This window comes from Scyliorhinus torazame, chromosome 17 (assembly GCF_047496885.1).
Source record: "Scyliorhinus torazame isolate Kashiwa2021f chromosome 17, sScyTor2.1, whole genome shotgun sequence".
Lineage (NCBI taxonomy): Eukaryota > Metazoa > Chordata > Chondrichthyes > Carcharhiniformes > Scyliorhinidae > Scyliorhinus > Scyliorhinus torazame.
The window spans coordinates 111,634,170-111,657,690 of NC_092723.1; the positions used below are offsets into that span (position 1 = coordinate 111,634,170).

Consider the following 23,521-nt stretch of genomic DNA (forward strand, 5'->3'; position numbering starts at 1 on the left):
TTGGTGCTCCTAGCAATAATAGTTTGGACTTGGAGAAATTACACAAATTGGATTCTGGAGGTGTTGAATCGAACACAACTTTCCACATCTGAGAATTACTTTGCATAACTTTTTACATGAATATATTCTGGGCGGGATTCTCCGTCCATTGGACACACGGCATTCGTTCCCCAATGGGACCAGGAATTGGGCGCCGGGGCAAAATTGTGATCGGCGCATGAACGCCATGCTTCAAGACCCGCTAGCGACGTGAAAGAGTTCCTCACCGCACGCCAGCATGAGCATGTAAACAAATTGAACGAGTTGTAATGACCCATTTGCATCTCTTTAGAGGGCCTGCCGCATTATGCTTCGTCCTCACGATTCCCCTGGTTCCCACGGCTGGGAATCACGTGGGTGAGGTTCACTTGTGGTTTCTACAATTGTGAACCTGCCATGGTGGATCTCACCGTGGTCCAAGCGGGAAATCGTTGCCCATTGACCCATCGCGAGGTCCGGCACATCAGGACTACAATGGTAGGGACTTCCGGTTGCGGCTATGCGGAGCTAAGCCGCACGTTCGGCAGCTCCCGCTTGGAACGGACTTTTGGGCTCTTTTCACGGCCCCCAATGTAATTTTTTCGACATTTCCTGGTGTGGGAAGAAGACTGCAACATTCCCCCAACAGTGTATGGCTTAGACCAGGAGCGGGGCGACTAAAAAAGTGAAGCCAAAGAAAGTGCGAGGGAAGAAGAGCAAGAAGGCGGCGGGCGGGGACCAGGCAGCGTGGATGCAGTAGGCGCAGGAGCAGCAAGAGGTTATCCAGTGCTGCTTCAGGGAGATCAAAGCGGACCTGCCGGAGCCGATGAAGGCTTCTACTGATAAGCTGCTGGAGACCCAGACGGCCCAAGGGGTGGCGATCCGCGAGGTCCGACAAAAGATCTCAGATAACGAGGACGAGATCTTGGGCCTAGCGGTAAAGGTGGAGGCGCATGAGGCGTTCCACAAGAAATGGCAGGAACGGTTCGAGAAGATGGAGAATCGGTCGAGGCGAAAGAATCTGCGCAGGTACTCCTGGAAAACGGGGGACCCCCGTGGGGGTACCCCTGTAAAAGGGAGATCCCCCCCAGAGGTACCCCTGTAATAGGGGGACCGCCACAGTGACCCGTGCAATAAGGGGATCTCTACAGGGACCCCATGTCTAAAGAAATCCCCACTACAGCACCACCCTCCCCTCAAAAGGGAACCCTGTTTGGAAGCTAGAGAGCAGTCCACACATGGGCAATGAGGTAACTGCAGTGCTGAGAGAGGTAAAATGCAGAGAAATCACATGCTTGAGAGATTGGACTGCACTTTGTTGAACTTATATCCTCAAGCATAGGAGTACCTGTGTAGGTCCTCCTATTACAGGGGTCCCGGGTAAGTCGGCCTATAACAAGGGTCCCTGGAGCGTGTGGGAGGGGGGGGGGGTTTACCTCCGGACTTGGGGATAGAGGGTCTCCCATGCAATGCAGGGGTGAGGGACAGCCGTGTGGTGGTGGTGGGGGTCGGGGCCGATTTGCTGTGCAGGGAGGGGAAGTGGGGGTTGGCCGATTTGCGGGTGGAGGGAGGCTGCTGTCCGCCAGACATCGCAATTAGGCCGCCCAGCACAAGATGGCGACCCGATAGTGGGATTCCCTAAGAAATCCCGGATTCCAGACCATGCATTAATTTGCATGGCATGCAATACTGAATTGCACCCCGCTTTACGGTCGAAAGGGGATCATAAAACTAGTGCAATTCAGCTCTGGGCGAGAACAGTCTCCCAAACAGAGAATCCAGCCGTCTAATTTTCCTCCAATGTGATTGTTATGAAAGACCTCACCTGACTTTCGTCAAACACTGCCCCTTTACCCTTCATTGCTTGCAGTAGTTGAAGAAATATAGAAAATTCCAGGTCCTTCACTGCACCACAGCTGAAGCCTTGAAGGACAGAAGGTGAAAATCTGAAACAAATAATGGCATCATTACGTCATTTTGAAACATCTCACTTTGTTCTAATGCTGAGAGACTGAGCCTACTTTAACAATCATGAGGAACTGAGGAACAAGGATTTTAACATTAGTATTATCCTATATCAATCAAAATGTAGTCCACGTATGGGTCAAATCATCCAGGTCTATTTAATAATTCCAGGTTCTATTTTATACCAGTTGTGTATGTGGATTGGAGCTGGTATGAACAGAACAGTTTGCCTTGAAAGATTATCAGATCAAATATTGACCAATAGCAGTTCCCTATGATGGGACCCAGAAAAAATCATTGTACTGGGTAAAATATTCAGTTGGTAAACAATGCTCTGAGTAAAAACATCCATTCACAATAGGTTTAATAACTGGCTTAAATGAACTAAATCACAGTTTCATAGATTCATAGAATTTACGGTGCAGAAGGAGGCCATTCGGCCCATCGAGTCTGCACCGGCTCTTGGAAAGAGCAACCTACCCAAGGTCCACACCTCCACCCTATCCCCATAACCCAGCAACCCCACCCAATACTATGGGCAATTTTGGACACTAAGGGCAATTTAGCATGCCCAATCCGCCTAACCTGCACATCTTTGGACTGTGGAAGGAAACCGGAGCACCCGGAGGAAACCCACGCACACACGGGAAGGATGTGCAGACTCCGCACAGACAGTGACCCAAGCCGGAATCGAACCTGGGACCCTGGAGCTTTGAAGCAATTGTGCTATCCACAAGGCTACCGTGCTGCCCTTCTCAAGAAAAATATTTTTACTCAACAGATTATATATATATATATCAAGGTTCAGATAAGACTAATTTATACAGATGGTGACATAGACAGGCAGAAAAAATTGTCAGAGAACCAGATGTATAGCAAAAAAAAAAAAGTTTTACCTTGAAAAATTGTTGCTGTTTCTGACCACACTCTCAAAGAACACGGCAGCCTGTGGAGCAAAAACATTTAAATCATTAATATTCACAATAATTACAGACTGCTTTTACACAAAACAACCAGACCAGTACAAAGCGCCACGTCTGGTCTGATTTTTCAACTGACCTATGAATTAATGTTCATGTTTCAATTGAACGGGGCAGCACGGTGGCACAGTGGTTAGCACTGCTGCCTCACGGCGCTGATGTCCCAGGTTCGATCGCAGCCCTGGGTCACTGTCCCTGTGGAGTTTGCACATTCTCCCCATGTTTATGTGGGTTTCACCCCCACAACCCAACGATGTGCAGGGTAAAGACTTTATGGTGAAACAGTTGAGGAACAGTGGAGAACCTTCCAAGTGATTTTTCACAGTGCTCAGCAAAGGTTTATACCAACAAAAAGGAAGGACGGTAAAAGAGGGAAAATCGACCGTGGATATCTAAGGAAATAAGGGAGAGTATCAAGTTGAAGGAAAAAGCATTCAAGTGGGTAATCTTTCGGGGGCAACGGAAAACTACTAAAAAAGCTATAAAGAAGAGGAAGATAGATTATGAAAGCAAACTTGCTCAGAACATAAAAACAGATAATAAAAGTTTCTACAAATATATAAAACAAAAAAGAGTGGCTAAGGTAAATATTGGTCCTTTAGAGGATGAGAAGGGAGATTTAATAATGGGAGATGAGGAAATGGCTGAGGAACTGAACAGGTTTTTTGGGTTGGTCTTCACAGTGGAAGACACAAATAACATGCCAGTGACTGATGGAAATGAGGCTATGACAGGTGAGAACCTTGAGATGATTGTTATCACTCAGGAGGTGGTGATGGGCAAGCTAATGGGGCTAAAGGTAGGTAAGCTCCTGGCCCGATGGAATGCATCCCAGAGTGCTAAAAGAGATGGCTAGGGAAATTGCAAATGCACTAGTGATAATTGACCAAAATTCACTAGACTCTGGGGTGGTCCCGGCGGATTGGAAATTAGCAAACGTGACACCACTGTTTAAAAAAGGAGGTAGGCAGAAAGCGGGTAATTATAGGCCAGTTAGCTTAACCTCGGTAGGAGGGAAGATGCTGGAATCTATCATCAAGGAAGAAATAGCGAGGCATCTGGATGGAAATTGTCCCATTGGGCAGATGCAGCGTGGGTTCATAAAGGGCAGGTAGTGCCTAATTAATTTAGTGGAATTTTTGGAGGACATTACCAGTGCGGTAGATAACGGGGAGCCAATGGATGTGGTATATCTGGATTTCCAGAAAGCTTTTGACAAGGTGCCACACAAAAGGCTGCTGCATCAGATAAAGATGCATGGCATTAAGGGTAAAGTAGTAGCATGGATAGAGGATTGATTAATTAATAGAAAGCAAAGAGGGGGGATTAATGGGTGTTTCTCTGGTTGGCAACCAGTAGCTAGCGGTGTCCCTCAGGGATCAGTGTTGGGCCCACAATTGTTCACAATTGACATAGATGATTTGGAGTTGGGGACCAAGTTCAATGTATCCAAGTTTGCAGACGACACGAAGATGAGTGGTAAAGCAAAAAGTGCAGAGGATACTGGAAGTCTGCAGAGGGATTTGGATAGGTTAAGTGAATGGGCTAGGGTCTGGCAGATGGAATACAATGTTGACAAATGTGAGGTTATCCATTTTGGTAGGAATAACAGCAAATGGGATTATTATTTAAATGATAAAATATTAAAACATGCTGCTGTGCAGAGAGACCTGGGTGTGCTAGTGCATGAGTCGCAAAAAGTTGGTTTACAGGTGCAACAGGTGATGAAGAAGGCAAAAGGAGTTTTGTCCTTCATTGCTGGAGGGATGGAGTTTAAGACTAGGGAGGCTATGCTGCAATTGTATAAAGTGTTAGTGAGGCCACACCTGGAGTATTGTGTTCAGTTTTGGTCTACTTACCTGAGAAAGGATGTACTGGTGCTGGAGGGTGTGCAGAGGAGATTCACTAGATTAATCCCAGAGCTGAAGGGGTTGGTTTACGAGGAGAGGTTGAGTAGACTGGGACTGTACTTGTTGGAATTTAGAAGGATGTGGGGGGGGATCTTATAGAAACATATAAAATTATGAAGGGAATAGATAGGATAGATGCGGGCAGGTTGTTTCCACTGGTGGCTGAAAGCAGAACTAGGGGGCATAGCCTCAAAATAAGGGGAAGTAGGTATAGGACTGAGCTTTGGAGGAACTTCTTCACCCAAAGGGTTGTGAATCTGTGGAATTCCTTGCCCACTGAAGCAGTTGAGGCTCTTTCATTAAATGTTTTTAAGATAAAGATAGGTAAGGGACATGGTGTTCGGACCAGAAAGTGGAGTTGAGTCCACAAAAGATCAGCCATGATCTAATTGAATGGCGGAGCAGGCTCGAGGGGCCAGAAGGCCTACTCCTGCTCCTAGTTCTTATGTTCTAATGTAGGTGGATTGGCCATGTTAAATTGCCCCTTAACTGGAAAAATGAATTGGGGACTCTAAATTTAAGAAAAAAATGTTTCAATTAAACTGTCCCTGCTCTCCCCCATCCCGTGCCCCCTCCCCACCTCACTACAATGGCCCACAAGGCATTGGGCAGGATTCTCCGTCGGGAGCATCCTCCTTTTCGCCGGTAGCGCACATACGCCCGCGGATTTATCGACGGCATGGGGTGCCCACAATGGAAAACCCGTTGGCCAGCTGCCAGGACGAAGAACCCGCCCATTATCTTTCAATGTCAAAGCAGCAATTCACTCACCTGTCTGGGAATCCACTGTTTGTTGTTAATGTCACTGAGGCTCAGGTTTGAATTTAAATACACAGGCGGCACATCTTTGGCTAGAACAGATGGAACGATGCTTACTCTTCTTTCAGGGTCATCTACATTCCGGAACACCTGAATTAGAATGAAAAAGAATAGAAATTAAAGTGTTCAGGAGGCAGCAGCACCTGGAGATTAAAATAGGCTTGATGCAAACACATCAACATTTAAAAAATAAAAGCAGCAGTCAGAAACAAATGAGATGTAGATCAATTTTATTACCATTGATTATGCATTCCATGTCACTCACCTGCAGAACACAGATGAATTGTAGAGTTTGTGGTGATGCCCCAATATTCTCAACAAAAGTTGGATTTGAGAATACATTGATGAACACCCCAGGATCGATGCGCTGGAATACATCGGTGGGAATACCAGACACCAAGCTTCCCAGACCCAGCAGATTCTGTCTGTTATTGACCTAGTTGGAAGGCAGAAGGAAATCAAAACTGTCACTAGATTGTCACAGAATTGAATCATTTTCCCACTTGTCGTGGCATGGCAGTGCAACTATAAACATCACCAGCTCCAGTTTGCCACACATTTGACAACAGAATGGACAATGCAACATACACAAGATATACTGTTGTCAAATCTATTGGCTTCACTTCTCCACACTCAGGTTCAATTTTGCCCAATTGATACAAGAACCTGCTGAAGATCATTACATCCCATTTTGTGGGTTTCGTGTTGCTAACACCCAGGATGGATTCTGCATGTAGTGTACACAAAGACCACAAAGCTAATTTAAGTTAACAAAGGTAAATGTTATTACAATACTTATTATACAGTTCAAACACTATTCCTAAAGCTAGCAATACTGTAAACTGTAATTACAATCTACACTATACCAATACCTATCTCACACACACTATCTCTACTTGTTCTCTGCTCTCGTCCTACTCTCTCTAACCTTCTCCCAGAAGTCTGAGAGGCATTATTTTTATTAATCTGCTCCCCAGCTCCATCGGATGGTAGGATAAAATACTGCATTAGCCCTTAATGTGCTAGAAATTATACATAAGGTCACACATTTAACAAGGTAAGAATGGACACAGCATAAACAGCATCCTAAGAAATCCTAACAAAGTACTAAAATGTATTTCAAATTTGCTAATTTAAATAAATTGAGCGAAATGGTGAGTTGCTGATTGGGATAAATCTGTTATGATCCAATTTTTTTCCAGATGCAATCTTTAAACAAATAACAAGTTTCAGGTGCCAGCAATCTGAAAGTTTTCATCTCTATCACATTCTTCTCAGAATCCCATCTGAAACACATGAATAAGATTCTTCCCCACTGGCTCAACCCAGATCTGATGAAAAGATAGAGAATATGGCACTTGGTACTTTTGATACTTTATCCATCCACAAACATACAAAAGCCACTGCGCCACGCTGGATCATCTTCAACACCTCGATATTACAGGATTTTACATCAGAATATAATCCACTCCAGGGAGTGTTTGTTTACTTTACTAAACATTATTTTTTACCTGCCTGTGGATCATCTTATAATAATAATCTTTATAATAACAATCGCTTCTGTCACAAGTAGGCTTCAATGAAGTTACTATAATAATCTTAATTGTCACAAGTAGGCTTCCATTAACACTGCAATGATGTTACTGTGAAAAGCCTCTCGTCCCACATTCCGGCCCCTGTTCGGATACATAGAGGGAGAATCTGGAATGGCCAATTCACCAAACAGCCCTACTTTGAGACTTGTGTGAGGAAACCGGAGCACCCGATGGAAATCCATGCAGACACAGGGAAAACGTGCAGACTCCACACTGACAGTGTGGACATGAATCAAACTTGCTACCCACTGTGCAACCATCTTAATAGTCTGACTGTTGCATTGCGACAAAACATTAATAAAAATTTAGCTCAAACATAGCTGTCAATCCAGTAAACTAACAGACCAAATGACACTGTCTGTATAGATTATCTGCTTTATTCATCTATAAATGTAAGTTATTCATTTCCGATTTAGTGAGTTCTTACCTGCAGGCCATTTCTGAGTAACTTGCCGACAATCGTATTGGCCTGGCCGACATTCCAGCCTTTGACTTTACCCAGGGTTGGCAGAGCATTCTGCAGAGTGTCACCATCAATATTTAGAACCTGCGACACTGAGAGTCCAACAGCCGTTTGCCCCAGTGAATTCAGAGTGCCGACTGAAAAGCTGTTAATTTTGCTCACTATTGCTATTGACAGCTGAAGAAGAAATAAAAATAATATAAATACTCCATTTCCTTTGGAGGATGCATTTCAATGCTTGGCAGTAGATCTTCCCATTTACCTTCAGTTGTTCATCTGTTGGGCCTTCAGCAGGTACTGTTCCATTGGTAGCGTTAGGTGGCACGATCAGCCCACACACCTGGTTTATCTTCACTGTTACAGCCAGGACTTGCTGTTCAGTCAAGGACTGAAGTAGATTTGTTTCAGTAATGAAGCAAACCAGAGAGTTTGGAAGACTGCAAAAGAACACCAGTCACAAATTGCCTTACTTAGTAATCTCCCAATTGACAATAACATCATTGAAAATATCTCACTCTTGGGACAATTTTAAAGGGGTTCATCACCCACTTCCATCTAAAACTGCATATTTTGTCCATTGCATTTATTAGCCTTCTATCTTCCAACAAACATGTTTCATTTTGTTAGAAAACTAAAATCACTTCTTTCATGAAATAAATATGAAATTGTGAGGAAGAAATCGCTCGTTCCCTTTGTCTCCCACACATTCTGTCTCACAGAGATCAGTAACTTGAATATTTACATCTTCAACACTGTCAATGCAGAAATACTCAGGTTTTCAGGGATTCCTCGCTGACTGTCAGCTATTTAGCTAAGATTTCAACTCTTCTTTTTCAACCTGCTTCAATCAATTGATCATTTGCTACAAAATCAGGCCACACAATCTGGATGCCCTTTCACATACATTACAGTCCTTCGTCTTACCTCCTTCAGGCAATCTGTACACCTCTAGCTGCTCTCTTTCCCATGTGCACACTCTGCTCCTTCCCTGCATCCCTGCTTAAACACCTTAGCATACACATTCTCCACATTTGCTTTGCATCCATAAAGATTATGACCTGAACGTTCTGCTTCATATCTCATGCTGGGAAAATATGAATAGTGAAATTGACATACCTTGAAACATTAATGTGAGGATTGTTTAGAAGCAGCAACCTGAGGTAGAACTTTGAAATTTCAGTGGATAACGTCAGAGTTTCTAACAGTGCCAGGTTTTCAGGGTTTACCACAAAATCTTGAAGCTGCACAAAAATTGCAAGATAACTGAAATATTGGCCCCAACAATGCTGTGTTCTTTATAGATTTAAATAATAAAACATTCAGGGATCTTGTTGGCGAAAACACAAATATAGTGAGCATGGATTCCAACAACTCTCCATCGTGGCAAACGCACAACATAAATGATTGATGGGTCTTAAGTCGCCTTTAGATTAATCGTGCATCGCCATTTCATTTCTCGCACCACACGATTTCCTTATCCACTGGCCTCAAACGGGCACTGTAGCTATCCCCAGTGTTATGCTACACCCAAGATTGGAATTACACCCACAGGACGCAAAGTTCCAAATTAGTTAACGCATCAGAGTGGACCGCACATGTAATTGGACCTTTATGCAACCACATCTTTGACAATAGGTCTGATTTCCAGAGAACCAATCTTTTGTCTCCCTGTCTTAGGGTAAAAGAAAAATAGGTACCTGGGTTTCATTATCAGAGAAAGACAGAAGGTCAGCCAGTGATATTTGGTTCATAAATAATCCCAGATATTGAGCAAACCATGCAGTTGAGTTCAGGGCCGGATCATTCACATCATAGCATTTGGGCTTGGGACCTGTGAAGTAAAACAATTCTACATTAACTCTGAATAAAATGGGGTGTCATATTTTAAAAAAATATGTTGGGGCAATTACTCACAAATGCTAACAGGGATTCTCACCACTCCCCACAAAAACGTATTTCTCTCCGCAAGTTAATGACTCACCCGGGATCAATCTCCATAGCTGCCTGCAGTTTCGCACTACTTTGTAATATATCAGGGAATGTCAATGAGATCCTTAGCTTCAGAGCGAATTCCACCTGCCTTCAACGCTCATTAACTCAGGTGCAAATTAACTCAGGTGCAAATTTCACTAAGTGTCTTTGGATACTGAGGAGCCCAGGCTGATTTTTCTCTTTCCTCAGCGAACAGTATCCTCACGTCTATTAAATTTGAATAAAAGTGTGTTACCGTCACCTTGTTGTAGATAGGCTTTGATGCCATTGTAGATTTCCTTCTGTTTGTCTGAGGTGAAATCATTGTATCGATCACTCAGCGTTTGCACACTAAAGGCAAAATTTAATAACATTTCAGAATTTCATTTTCAGAATCTGTTCAGTAACTAAAAAGAGGAATCTAAATCAACACAACAGAAATGAAGATAACGGGCTGGATTTTCCGTGGGAGAGATTATGTTCTCCTGACGCAGCTGAATCAGTTCATGATCGCGCTGGTGCTGGGTGTGGTGCCCAGAATTGATTCACGGTCCCCACCTTAGGCATTTAGGGAATCGCAAGGGATTCCATCGCGAATCACACTATCGGGTTACCATTTTGGGCAGGCGGCCCGATACTGAGGCCCGCCAACGGGCTCCCCTCTGCCCGCAACACAAATCCTGACCCCCACACTTCCACTGACAGGTAGGGGCATCGTCTCTCCCCACTCCGTCACAGGAATTGCTGAATCACCGCTCCCTCCACAGAACGCATGCATAAGGGTGACCTGACGCATCCCCCCTCCGCCATCATAGCGAGCGCACCAGAGACCCCCATCATAACACAGAACCTCCCACAGCAGGAAACATCACCCCACAGCCCCCGCTAACAGTCCCCGCTGCCTGGAAGCTGAAGAGCCGTCCTTGCAGAAACAGTGAACAAATCATTGATTTCTACTCAACTGTGCCTTACATCTGCTGCCTCACACGGATTTCTATAAAGCAACAGCTGTAACTTAATAGGAAGTCAAAAACACATCAAAAGGCTTTGAAACACCCTCAGATCCTTTGATCTGCAAGGCTGCTATTCCAGCCAAAGTGAAATAGCTTTTAGCAGCCTGCAACTGACAGCTTCCACAGCCAGGTGGCTGGATTTTGTATTTTCATCACCCTTCAAGTTGCTTGCTTTGAACCAATCAGTAATGTTTCTAAACATCTAGTTATGATTGACAGTTTGTCACCACATCAAAAGCAGTCAAGTGCTTTGTGCTCACTGTAAGGGCCCTTCCTATTGATTCTCCTTTTCCCCCTATCTTTATGTTTGCTGTTATCATTTTGATCCATGGATGTTAATGGACATATATCTTTAAGTCGAGCAGGAAAATGAGGAATTCAAAAGTTACAAAAGAGAACACTCTGGTCGCTTTGGACAGTAGAACTCAGACTTTTCGGCACCTGAGAGATCGATGGCACTCGGTTCAAGTGGTTGACTGGTGGTCAATGAATTGGCCAAAAGGACATATTCTGCCTGGTAACAGGCGGTGATTGGGTCCTGCCTGAGTGGGATAACTTTCAGACAGCCAGGGGAAGATATGTGGAGACTCGGACACTCAGGAAAAAAAGACCTGCTCTCACTCTGTCTCCCTCATGTTTTCTCCAGAAAAGCTGCTCTATTTCTGAGACTGCAGAGACCTGAATGAACCTGAAATGAAAATGAAATGAAAATCGCTTATTTTCACAAGTAGGCTTCAAATGAAGTTACTGTGAAAAGCCCTGAGTCGCCACATTCCGGCGCCTGTACGGGGCGGCTGGTACGAAAATTGAACCCGCGCTGCTGGCCTGCCTTGGTCTGCTTTAAAAACCAGCTATTTAGCCCTGTGCTAAACCAGCCCCTCTAAACCAACCTACAATGAAACTCATCACAGACTGGAAACAGAAGTCTCGAACTGAAAGTCTAGAAGGAAGTTGTACTCGAAATGATCATCTGAAACAAAGACTCATCTATTCACTTTATTTATTATATTACACCACTCTTCTCCCCACTACGTCTGCCTTGTGTGTGTGTTTCTATAAAGAGGGCGGGGTGAGTTTAAGTGGGGGGGGGGGGGGTTAGGAATTAGATTATAGTTAACCTGTTATATTTGCTGCATATTTAATTATAGTTACTGTTATTAATAAACTTAATTGTGTTTAAATTTACAAACCTGGTGACTATACTTCTAGGGCAGCTAAAGGCCAAAGACCTGAACCTTCGGAGCAATATTTATTAATTGAAATTGCGTTGCGACTCCCGGTCCACTGGTTCTGGAATAGACCGTGCATTAGCACAGGGGGTTGTAACGTGAGAAAAAGAGCAAGTGAAAGCTCTTAAATCCTACATGTTTATAAACATTATAGTTAGGTTCAAAACAGGAGACTTGAGATGAATTGAAGCGTGAAGGAAGATGAAAATGAACTATCCAGGCATCTAGCTGTCAGGTGATTTTGTTCACTTTCTGCCTGAACTGTTCTTTAGCTTCCAGGCAGGGGTGATTGATGTTGAGTAAGGGGGTGGTGCTTGGCTATAGTAAAGCTCTCGGTTATGGGAGGGTTCCCAGTTGTGGCCGATGTTCTCTTCTTTGCGGGATTCACTGTGACTGGGTCAAAATCCTGGATAGTTCTCCATAATAGCACAGAAGGTGTACCTATACCACATGGACTGCTGTGGTTCAAGAAGGCAGCTCATAATCACTTTCTCAAGGGCAATTTGAAATGGGCAACAAAAGCTGGCCTGGCCAGTAACGCCCACATCCCATAAGAAAATGAAAGAAACAACTTGTGCAAAGACAAAAGAGGCCAAGTTTTTCGATTCCAAGTCAGGAGCACAGAGAGGGATATTTTCCTTCCAAGCAAATAATGAAAGGAGACCCTGAAGTTTGACTTAACAGCATTCTGTGGTCGGACTGGATTAGACATCAACCCCAACACCCCAGAACGAATGCAGATGCGGCCAATTTCAAAGGTGGATTGGGAAGAAAGTCTCATATGCACCCAGAAACGTTGCTGAAATTATAAAAAATTAAAGAAAGCAAAAAAACCCATAACCCCTCACACACTTGTAAACCCCATCCATGCCAATCCATACTACTTTATACCACACACCCCAAAGGCACCTCACACCCCCATGCCACCTCACATCCCTCTACCCAACCCGCTTGAACCCACAATCGCAATGTAAACACAAACCCCGCTCACCTCCATATCCCTGTACAATACACAGGCCAAATTGGTGCCAAGTCATGCCTCCCACCCACAACTCTTTGTCCTTACTCCTTCAATGTCAACTCACCAGGATGCATCATAGGCTACTGCAGTAACTATCTAACATGAAATCAAGTTCTGTGTAGAGATTATATGAGTTTTGCCAGCTTTTTGCAAGCTTGAATAGCTCATTTTAAAGTTTAGGCACTTCTTCGACAGCTTGACAGGTTTTGGAGAGAGCGGACAGTTCCAATGAGTTCATGGCCTTTTAAACACAATCATGTTACTTTGAACTTTCCCAGTGGGTGCCTTATGTCTCCAAAAGGGTGCCATCCCTCCACCAAGGTTGTCCAAGGACCATATCCAAAGGGGTAACATGCCTCTCCAAAAGGATACCCTGGATATCCATCTAGATCCACAAATTTTGCATCTGCTCTTACCAGCGTCAATCTTTGTGTTTCAGACAATTACCTGACCAAAATCACACGAGTGCAGGCATTTCTTGATATATATGGGCAGCTGCCTCTGTGAACCAGCAATGTGCTATTAAGAACCAGTTCCCATTCTATCCCAACAAAAACTGCAGATGTCAGGTTTGGGGCATTATTTCTGGATTCGGTACATTCCTGGTATTATCACACAGGAGGGCTCTCTGTCTGCGTTAAACAAAGTTAATAGGTGGCATGTTTTGGACCAGCCTGCCACTGGGGCAAGTGGGCAAATGCGAGGTCTTGCACTTTGGAAAAAAGAATAGAGGCATGGACTATTTTCTAAACGGTGACAAAATTCATAATGCTGAAGTGCAAAGGGACTTGGGAGTCCTAGTCCAGGATTCTCTAAAGGTAAACTTGCAGGTTGAGTCCGTAATTAAGAAAGCAAATGCAATGTTGTCATTTATCTCAAGAGGCTTGGAATTTAAAAGCAGGGATGTACTTCTGAAGCTTTATAAAGCATTAGTTAGGCCCCATTTAGAATACTGTGAGCAATTTTGGGCCCCACACCTCAGGAAGGACATACTGGCACTGGAGCGGGTCCAGCGGAGATTCACACGGATGATCCCAGGAATGGTAGGCCTAACATACGATGAACGTCTGAGGATCCTGGGCTTATATTCATTGGAGTTTAGGAGGTTGAGGGGAGATCTAATAAAAACTTACAAGATAATGAATGGCTTAGATAGGGTGGACGCAGGGAAGTTGTTTCCATTAGCAGGGGAGACTAGGACCTGGGGGCACAGCCTTAGACTAAAAGGGAGTCACTTTAGAACAGAGATGAGGAGAAATTTCTTCAGCCAGAGAGTGGTGGGTCTGTGGAATTCATTGCCACAGAGGGCGGTGGAGGCCGGGACGTTGAGTGTCTTTAAGACAGAAGTTGATAAATTCTTGATTTCTCGAGGAATTAAGGGCTAGGGAGAGCGGGTAAATGGAGTTGAAATCAGCCATGATTGAATGGTGGAGTGGACTCGATGGGCCGAATGGCCTTACTTCCGCTCCTATGTCTTATGGTCTTATGGGATTGTCCTGACCCACCGTATCCCTCGCATCAGGGCACACTGCAGCGAGGTAGGAAAATCCTAGCCAATGTTTCAGGTTTGGTCCTTTCATCAGCAAGGCAAGTTAGAAATACAATAAATCTTGAGCAAATTAAAGACATTGGGCGATGGAGAGCAAGAACCATTAAACATCTTAATGTTTCATGGAGCTGGGTAATCATGTGCCAATCCAACAAGTAAAGCACCATGTAGATCTCCAAATTTTCTGCCATTTTGCCTTACCACCTTGCATTGGTATTTACTCTCAATTCTTTCTTAATTCTTTCACCTTGTGTTTGGATGGCAGATATCCTGCAATTCACAAATCCTCGGGACACTTATTTTGTTTATTCACTTGTCTCATTACCACTCTCATTGGCCTTGTACAATTATGGGCCAGGGTTTAGAGAACACCAAAGTATACCATGGAGTTTACCTGACCCACAACTTTTAATAGATTTTGGTTATGGGGAGCACAAGGGCCCACTTTACAGGTGTGATGCAACAGAGATCTAAAGTATTTTAAAACAAAAACAAATATTTATTCTATGAATCCAGTTAACATTCTATAAACACACAGTAAAATTCTTATTAACTACCAACACTGATACTCCCCCAAAGATACAATACTCTATAGGGTACCCTTAGTCACTTTACTAACAACATCCATCAGTCAAAGACCTTTTTTGACAAAGACAGTAGGTTTGCATTCCTTACAGAAACAGATATTACTTTGAAATCATCAAGTGATCTGGAGACATTCTTTAGCATGCAGAGAGAACAACCAAAATTCACCTCCTTGGTTTGAATGTAGCTCACCAACTGAAAATGAAACTAACACTCAGAGCCAAAAACAGCTTCCATCTCAAAACAAAAGTAAAAAGCAGAGCCAGAGACCAGCTCCACCCACACACTGACATCACTGCAGCCACTTGAGAAGACAAACATTTCTAAAAGTGACATTCCTATGACAGTACCCCCGAAACCTTCTGGCATTTAACCACTCCTCCCCTCGACCCAATCACAGTCTTCCCCTTTTGTTCCTCTTCCTACCCTTTCTCATCTTTCAATTCCTCCATTTCATTTCCAATTATTTGTTCTGATGAATGGTCACAGACGTCAAACATTCACTTTGTTTCTCGACACACACCTGTCACACCTGCTGTGTATTGCCAGCATTTTCTACTTCCCTTTCCCGACTTGTCCGCAGTATGGATAGACATTGAGCAGTGACATGCACATTCAATGTTTGTTGTCATACCATAAATATCTTTTCTCTGCTACATTCATTCAGCTCTAGCACTCTGCAGATGTAATGAACAAACTAATCCTGGAGAACAATTTACATGGGACAATGAAGGAATTTGCTCACGTGAAGATACATTCAGAGTGGATTGAATTAAACTTACATTTTCCTGTATGAAAGGCACCCGATTCGAAGGGTGTTCATGGAAGACAAAAGGCGGGTGGTGATAAATGGAAGATAGGGAGTTAATCTGACTTTAAGCCATTCATCGATGTCGCTGTCATTGATTAACGACAGGCTGTTGATAAACGGAGGCCACAGACCATCCATGATGGCAGCTCGATTAGCAGCTTGCAGATTACTCTGCAAAAGGAAACGGAAATTAGGCTTAGAGTCGTAGAGGTTTACACCATGAAAACAGGCCCTTCGGCCCAACTTGTCCATGCCGCCCAGTTTTTACCACTAAGCTAGTCCCACTTGCCCACATTTGGCCCATAACCCTCTATACCCAGCTTTCCCATATAATTGTATTAATAAGGAAGAGGTAATGTCACAACAAAGATTGCCTCAAACTGCAATGTGATTCTACCATGATATCCATTCATGAAGATAATTTTCCCAAATTGGGAATCAAGTCTGAGCAATTATTACAATCATAGCTTCAGCTTTGGAGAAAATAAAGATGCTTCACTCTGATCCACAATTTAAGTTATAACGACGATTAATCTAGCCTCAACCACTGCCACCCAACCGTCTTTAACTGTTGCAGAGTTCTCTTTCCTAAGTTGGGATCTAATCAACAGTGCCACTGATGAATTAGCTGATCCAATCATTATACACTTCTACTGGCCAATGGGAACTCTTGGAAAACATTTAGTTTTGCCCGAGATTTCAGATTCTGAGGGAACCTTGGAAAATAAGCACTGTATCCACATGCACACATTAACATATAATCAAAACATTCATACCTTAATACACAGGTACCTTTGGCTCCTTATTAAAAGAGTCACTTAGGATTTTCCTCACTCGACTACCGTAGCCCACACAAATAGACTCTTCCAAGACGAAGGGCAACATATTGTATGAAACATTACCCTACACCCTTCAACCTGAAAAGTCAAGATAACATTTGCTGCTCACGTCTTTGCTTTTTTGATTGAATTCATCTACAAATGTAGCCAGCTTCTGGATGGGTTGGATATGGAGTAACACTGTGGTCAGAATGTTGTTATCATTAATGAACCCAGGCCTGCTCAGCATATCAGCCAATTCACCAGCATCTGTGACATTTAACACCTGTAAAAATACAATTGGGAGTTTCATTCAAATAACCAGGAGTAGGCAGTGCCCAACGGTTCAAAGTTCCTCAACACATCAGATTAAACTTACAAAATATTAATGACAATCTTTGTCACTGAAAATCATGATTGCATGAATTGGGTTCACACTGACTGGACACTCGCCCGGCTTTTTCCCACATTTCCAACCATAATCAGTTCCCCTAGGACTTCAGTCAGACACACACTACAATTAGTAGATTCATTGCTGTTTTACTGACATGTCAGGTAGGCAATGTTGACCAGGAAATGCAGACATTCACACCCGTTCCAGCTCACAAGAGAAATCATTTTGCTTTTACCTCAACAGCACGATTGGAGGGAAGCAGGGAAAATGTGTCCGTCAAAGTTAGCAACTCAGAAAATCTTTGGAAATGGGTTCTCACGTAGAGAACAAAACTGTTCTTTTCGTAACAACGAAGTGGGAAGGCTGGAAGCAAAAGAGAAAATATTTGCAAACATAGATGCCAACTTCTCATCAACTGCAAACATCTGGGACCCAAATTACACAGCAGAGGAACACAGGTAAAGTGACTGCCTAACAGATAAAATCAAAAAATCATTCCATGGTTTCCTTTTCTCACAATTGCATGTACCTGAAGTGTTGAGGTAACCAAGGATCCACAGGCTAAGCACAGCCTTTCTTGTTCCAAGTGGCATATCCCTGAATCCATTACTCAGTCCTTTTGTGCTAAATGGATAAACAATTATATTATTATTTTTGAGAGGTTAGATCCATGATAATCCTTCAATTGTTAAAGAACAATTTTAGGATCCTTCTCAAATAATGCTCAATAATCAGGTCTGGTGACAATAAGTGAAAGCTGTTTCGGTGTCTGTCTCATAGTGATGAAACTTCCACAAGGATCACTCCCAAAATGTGATGACAAATAAATTGTTTTCGGAGGTCATTCTTTCTTTTTTCGTCACCAAACTATTTCTGCCTTTAGAAGCTTTGACTCCCACTGCAGTACAATTCTATAGCCATGGGCCAAACATCATGCCGCTGAAGAAATTCATTGACAATAGCTGAAGCATTTCACAAGACATGTTGTAAAAAAAGCAAACTATTGGGGCACACACTATTTCATATACACAACCTCTCGCAATATCTTAGTGCATTCCGAATTACCAGGAGCAAATGCATTTGAGCTGGACCTAGCAATATTGACACACTACATAGCCAGCATCACTTGGTACTGAATTGAGTTTAGTTGTTGAAATTCTCCCAGTCAGTGTAAGATATTTAAAATTACGTGTGCTCCCTGGCGATTAATATTTTTAAATGTTTTGATGTGTTGGGTGTTCTGGATCACATACAGGTCACCAACACTTGAAGTAGTGCAACACTATTTTATTAAAAGGTTAACTATTTAAACATACTTGAACTGTGGGTAAATACGATACCAGCTTTAACTAAAGACGTTTGCCTTGTCCTAACCAGTTGATGCACTCAGCACATGGTGAATGTCTGTGTTGCAGGCTGTGAGCTCTGTGCTCCTAGCTAGCTGCTACTCGAACGAGCGGGAACTCTGATGTCCCCTGTCTTTATAGTGTGTGTGCTCTCACTGGTGATTGGCTGCGGTGTTGTGTATGTTGATTGGTCCCACTGTGTGTCCATCAGTGTGTGTCTGCACCATGATATACTGGTGTATTTTATGACATGTTTGACACAGAACAAGGTTACAATTTAATATGCAGTAATGGATTCTCGTTAAGAAGACGATTCACTCACATTGCTTGGTAACCATCACAAGTTATATTCCGCATCAGAAGGTGACTCAGCACCGACTGAGAAATGCCAGCAACAAAAGGCCTGAATCGCTCTTGGAACCATTTTCTCAGGAAACCTGCATTGGTCAAGTTTTCATTGGTCTTGACAATCTCCCACAGAGCATTCATGAATGTGATCTTTGTTATCAGAGGAATTGATGAGATGTTCAGGGTCTGAAACATACCATGACATGTTTAAACTCATGTGAATAAAGACATTTCAATACTGGTTTCAAAATTGTCACTTACCCTCATGAAAGAACTTAAAAGAAAGCTTGAAACAGTCCTACTTCAAGATCATGCAGTGGGAACAGATTAGTGTAAGGAACATAACATTTCCGTTCCATCACTAGATCAGCCATGATACAGTGCACCCACACCACCAACAATGAACTGCGTTGATTTTCTAAGCAAAGCCCAAAGATCTTCAAAGCGCATCAATTATTCTTTTGCAATGCAGGAAATCATGCTGATTGTGGAATGCCACTGAGAATTACCATTAGTCTCTATACCAGGTAACAGGACACAGATAGGCATGCACATCCCAGCAACGCAACATGGATTTAGGATTTACAAGCACTGAAGGTATATTTGGAGTTGGGCAAACGTAACATCTCGTTGGACATTATTTTCCTATTTTTATATTCTTTTATTTATGCATGTAGGGAATGGTTGTCAACATGTTGCTTCTGAAATATTTATCATAGAATCCCATCAACAAGAGAATTGCTTTGAAGGGAGTACCACTCTAAACATTGACTTTGTTCTCTCCCAACAGTTGATGCCAGACATGCTGAGGTTTCCTCGTATTTCCTGCTTTTATTATATTTTATGAAGCTGCAGCATTTTGAGGCTCCCAGGAAGTTTGCAAATTAGGTTCTGGGAGGACACATTTTCCCTGCTTCCATGACTTAGCGCAGCTAGAGCAGCCTGCTTTCGTAATATTAACAGTCTTAAACACACTGCTCCAATAAGAGATACTCAAGCCGTGAGCCAATCCATGACAGGTGGACAGACCACATATCATTCAAATCAGGAATACCACATTTACATAAAAACAAACACTGCAGGATGCAGGAGATCTGAACTACAAACAGGAAGTGCTGGGAATCCTCAGCACTTTTACCAACTGAAGATTTGACAAAACTGTGAAATAAACTGGACACACTATCAACACAGATGTGGATATTTTTGCTTGTTTTTAATTACTCACGATGAATAATTAATTACCTTGTTGTTGAACTTGTCCAGTGCCTCATTTAAAGTGGTTCTGTTAATTTTCCGAACAAAAACTATCAGTGCTATTTCATTTGACCTATTCAGTGCCTTTGGACCAATGAAACACTGAAATATACCTGCCAAGGCATCACTGTTTAATCCTGAAAGCAGCCGATCAGTCTGAAAAGAAATGCATTTAGAAGAAATAACACATGTGAGACAAAGGCATCCTAGTGCAATGATGCAAAATATCTCCAATTTTCTTTACATCAAGCGTTTGGAGCAATCTCAGGTGCACCTTATAAAACCAAGTATGATATTGAGCCACAAAAGGAGATATGAGATCTTATGCAAAGAGAAAGGTTTTAAGTACTGCATCAAAAGGAGGGGAGCGAATTAGAGAGGCAAACAGGTACAGGTATGCTATTACAGAGCTTGGGCCACAGGTGACTGAAACAACAAAGAATGGCCACCAATGGCGGAGTGATTAAAATCTGGGATGGGAAAAAAAAGAGGCCAGAATTAGAGGAGATGTGCAGGGTAGGTGGATTGGCCACGCTAAATTGCCCCTCAATTGGAAATAATGATGTAGGCACTCCAAATTTTTTTAAAAATAGGAGGTCAGATGTTCAGCTTGCTTTGCATGTGACAACATGGTTGTGAACAAACTAGCTTAATCTCAGCCTACACAGCTATAAATAACAATGAAACAGAACATCCGGAGATCTTGTTCATCGTGGCCGGGGATTTCAACCAGGCCAACCGCAAGTGAGTACTTCCAAAATTCCATCAACACATCCCCTGTCCCACCAGGGCGCCAACCCTCTCGATCACTCCTACACAAAAATCAAGGGTGCCGACCGATCCATCCCCGCCCGCATTTCGGAAAATTGGACCATAAGACGGTGCTCCTTCTCCCGGCATACAAGCAGAAACCTAAGCGGGAGAATCCAGTTAAGAAGGTCATGCAGTGCTGGTTCAAGAGCACCTACATGACTGCTTGGAGTCAGTGGACTGTTCCATATTTGAGAACTTAGCAACCAACCTAAATGAATATACCATCACTATCACAGACTTTATCAGCAAATATGTAGAAGACTGCGTGCCAAAGAAAGTAATAGGTACATTCCCCAACCGGAAGCCATGGCTTAATCGGGAGATTGACTCCCTACTGAAGGCCAGGTCTGAGGCGTTCAAGTCAGGTGACCCTGATCAATACAAGAAATCCAGATTCGACCTCCACAAAGTCATCAGGGATGCCAAGAGACAATATCAGACCAAGTTCGATACACAGATTAATGTCACAGACTCTCGTCGGTTGTGCCAAGGCTTAAACAACATAATGGGCTACAAAGCAAAGCCGAGCAGAATCTCCAGCAGCAGCACATTCCTCCCCAATGAACTCAATGCATTCTATGCTCGGTTCGAGCAGGAAACCATCAAACCGCTGTCAACTGCCCCGGCAGCCCCAGACACACCCATATCCACCGTCACAGCTTCCAAAGTCAAATCGGCCTTCTTGAAAGTGAGCCCTCGGAAGGCAAAGGGTCCTAGCGGGGTCCCTGGTCGTGAACTCAGATCCTGCATGGACCAGCTGGCAGATCTGATCATGGACATCTTCAACCTTTTTTTACTCCATTCCGAGGTCCCCACCCGCTTCAAGAAGACCATCTTCATACCGGTGCCAAAGAAGAACCAGGCAATGTGCCTCAATGACTATCGTCCAGTGGCCTTGGCATTGATCGCAATGAAATGCTTTGAGAGGTTGTTCATGAGGCACATCAACTCCATACTGCCAGAATGCCTAGATTCACTGCAATTCGCATACCGCCACAACCGGTCCACAGCAGGCGCCATCTCCCTGGCCCTACACTCATCCTGGAACATCTCAACAACAAAGACTCCTACATCAGACTCTTATTTATTGACTACAGCTTCGCCTTCAACACCATAATCCCAGCCAAGCTCATATCAAAGCTCCAAAACCCAGGACTTGGCTGCTCACTCTGCGACTGGATCCTCGCCTTAGACCAAAATCATGGAGGATAAACAACAACACCTCCTCCGTGATAGTCCTCAATACCGGGGCCCCGCAAGATTGCGGACTTAGCCGCTACTATTATCTCTGTACACACACGACTGTGTGGCAAAATTTGGCTCCAACTCCATCTACAAGTTTGCTGACGACACGACTGTAGTCGGTCAGATCTTGAACAACGATGAGTCAGACCACTGGAGGGAGATAGAGAGCCTAGTGGAGTGGTGTAACAACAGCAATCTCTCCCTCAATGTCAGCAAAACTAAAGAGCTGGTCATTGACTTCAGGAAGCAAACACCCCTGCCCGCATCATTGGGACCGAAGTGGAGATGGTTGACAGCTTCAAATTCCTAGGTGTGCACATCACCAACAATCTGTCCTGGTCCACCCACGTTGATACTGCGACCAAGAAAGAACAACAGGGCCTATACTTTCTTAGGAAACTATGGAAAGTTGGCATGTCCACATTGACTCTCACCAACCTTTACAGATGCACCATAGAAAGCATCCTATCGGGCTGCATCACAGCCTGGTGCAGACTCCACACAGACAGTGACCCAAGCCGGGAATCGAACCTGGGATCCTGGGGCTGTGAAGCTATGTATTTCCATTATGTATTTTATGTTTCCCTTTTGTATTTTCTTTTCATGTACGAAATGATCTGTCTGAACTGTACGCAGAATACCTTTCACTGTACCTCAGTACACGTGACAATAAACTGCTCGGCCCAAGACCGTAAGGAACTACAGACAGTTGGGAGCACCGCCCGGTCCATCACACGAACCCGCCTCCCATCCATTCACTCTGTCTACACCTCCCGCTGCCTTGGGAAAGCGGGCAGCATAATCAAAGACCCCACCTACCCGGCTTACTCACTCTTCCAACTTCTTTCATCAGGCAGCAGAAAATAGAAAGGTCTGAGAACATGCAATAACAGATTCAAAAACAGCTTCTTCCCCGCTGTTACCAGACTCCTGAACGACCGTCTTATGGACTGATCGGAACTCTTCACACATCTTGGGAGAGATTCTCCGACCCCCCGCCAGATCGGAGAATCGCCGGGGGCTGGCGTGAATCCCGCCCCGCCGGTTGCCGAATTCTCCGGCACCGGAGATTCGGCGGGGGTGGGAATCGCGCCGCGCCGGTTGGCGGGGGCCCTCCCCCCGCGATTCTCCGGCCCGAAGTCCCGCTGCTAGAATGCCTGTCCCGCCGGCGTGGATTAAACCACCTCTCTTACCGGCGGGACAAGGCGGTGCGGATGGGCTCCGGGGTCCTGGGGAGGGCGCGGGGCGATCTGGCCCCGGGGGGTGCCCCCACGGTGGCCTGGCCCGCGATCGGGGCCCACCGATCCGCGGGCGGGCCTGTGCCGTGGGGGCACTCTCTTGCTTCCGCCTTCGCCACGGTCTCCACCATGGCGG

The 23,521-nt window shown here is 44.1% G+C and overlaps 1 protein-coding gene across 1 annotated transcript in view; it reads right to left on the reverse strand.

Moving 5' to 3' along the window:
- Nucleotides 1-23,521, reverse strand: part of LOC140393469 (uncharacterized) — a 470,641-nt gene that overhangs the window by 404,636 nt on the left and 42,484 nt on the right. Inside the window, exons 23-37 of the mRNA XM_072479798.1 lie at nucleotides 20,078-20,245; nucleotides 18,810-19,021; nucleotides 17,671-17,765; nucleotides 17,377-17,504; nucleotides 16,878-17,033; nucleotides 15,901-16,100; nucleotides 9,984-10,072; nucleotides 9,448-9,581; nucleotides 8,867-8,991; nucleotides 8,013-8,187; nucleotides 7,715-7,927; nucleotides 5,958-6,128; nucleotides 5,645-5,782; nucleotides 2,880-2,929; nucleotides 1,844-1,964 (exon numbers count right to left, since the gene is read on the reverse strand). Coding sequence (XP_072335899.1) covers nucleotides 1,844-1,964; nucleotides 2,880-2,929; nucleotides 5,645-5,782; nucleotides 5,958-6,128; nucleotides 7,715-7,927; nucleotides 8,013-8,187; nucleotides 8,867-8,991; nucleotides 9,448-9,581; nucleotides 9,984-10,072; nucleotides 15,901-16,100; nucleotides 16,878-17,033; nucleotides 17,377-17,504; nucleotides 17,671-17,765; nucleotides 18,810-19,021; nucleotides 20,078-20,245 — 2,175 coding nt within the window. The remainder of the gene's footprint in view (nucleotides 1-1,843; nucleotides 1,965-2,879; nucleotides 2,930-5,644; nucleotides 5,783-5,957; nucleotides 6,129-7,714; nucleotides 7,928-8,012; nucleotides 8,188-8,866; nucleotides 8,992-9,447; nucleotides 9,582-9,983; nucleotides 10,073-15,900; nucleotides 16,101-16,877; nucleotides 17,034-17,376; nucleotides 17,505-17,670; nucleotides 17,766-18,809; nucleotides 19,022-20,077; nucleotides 20,246-23,521) is intronic.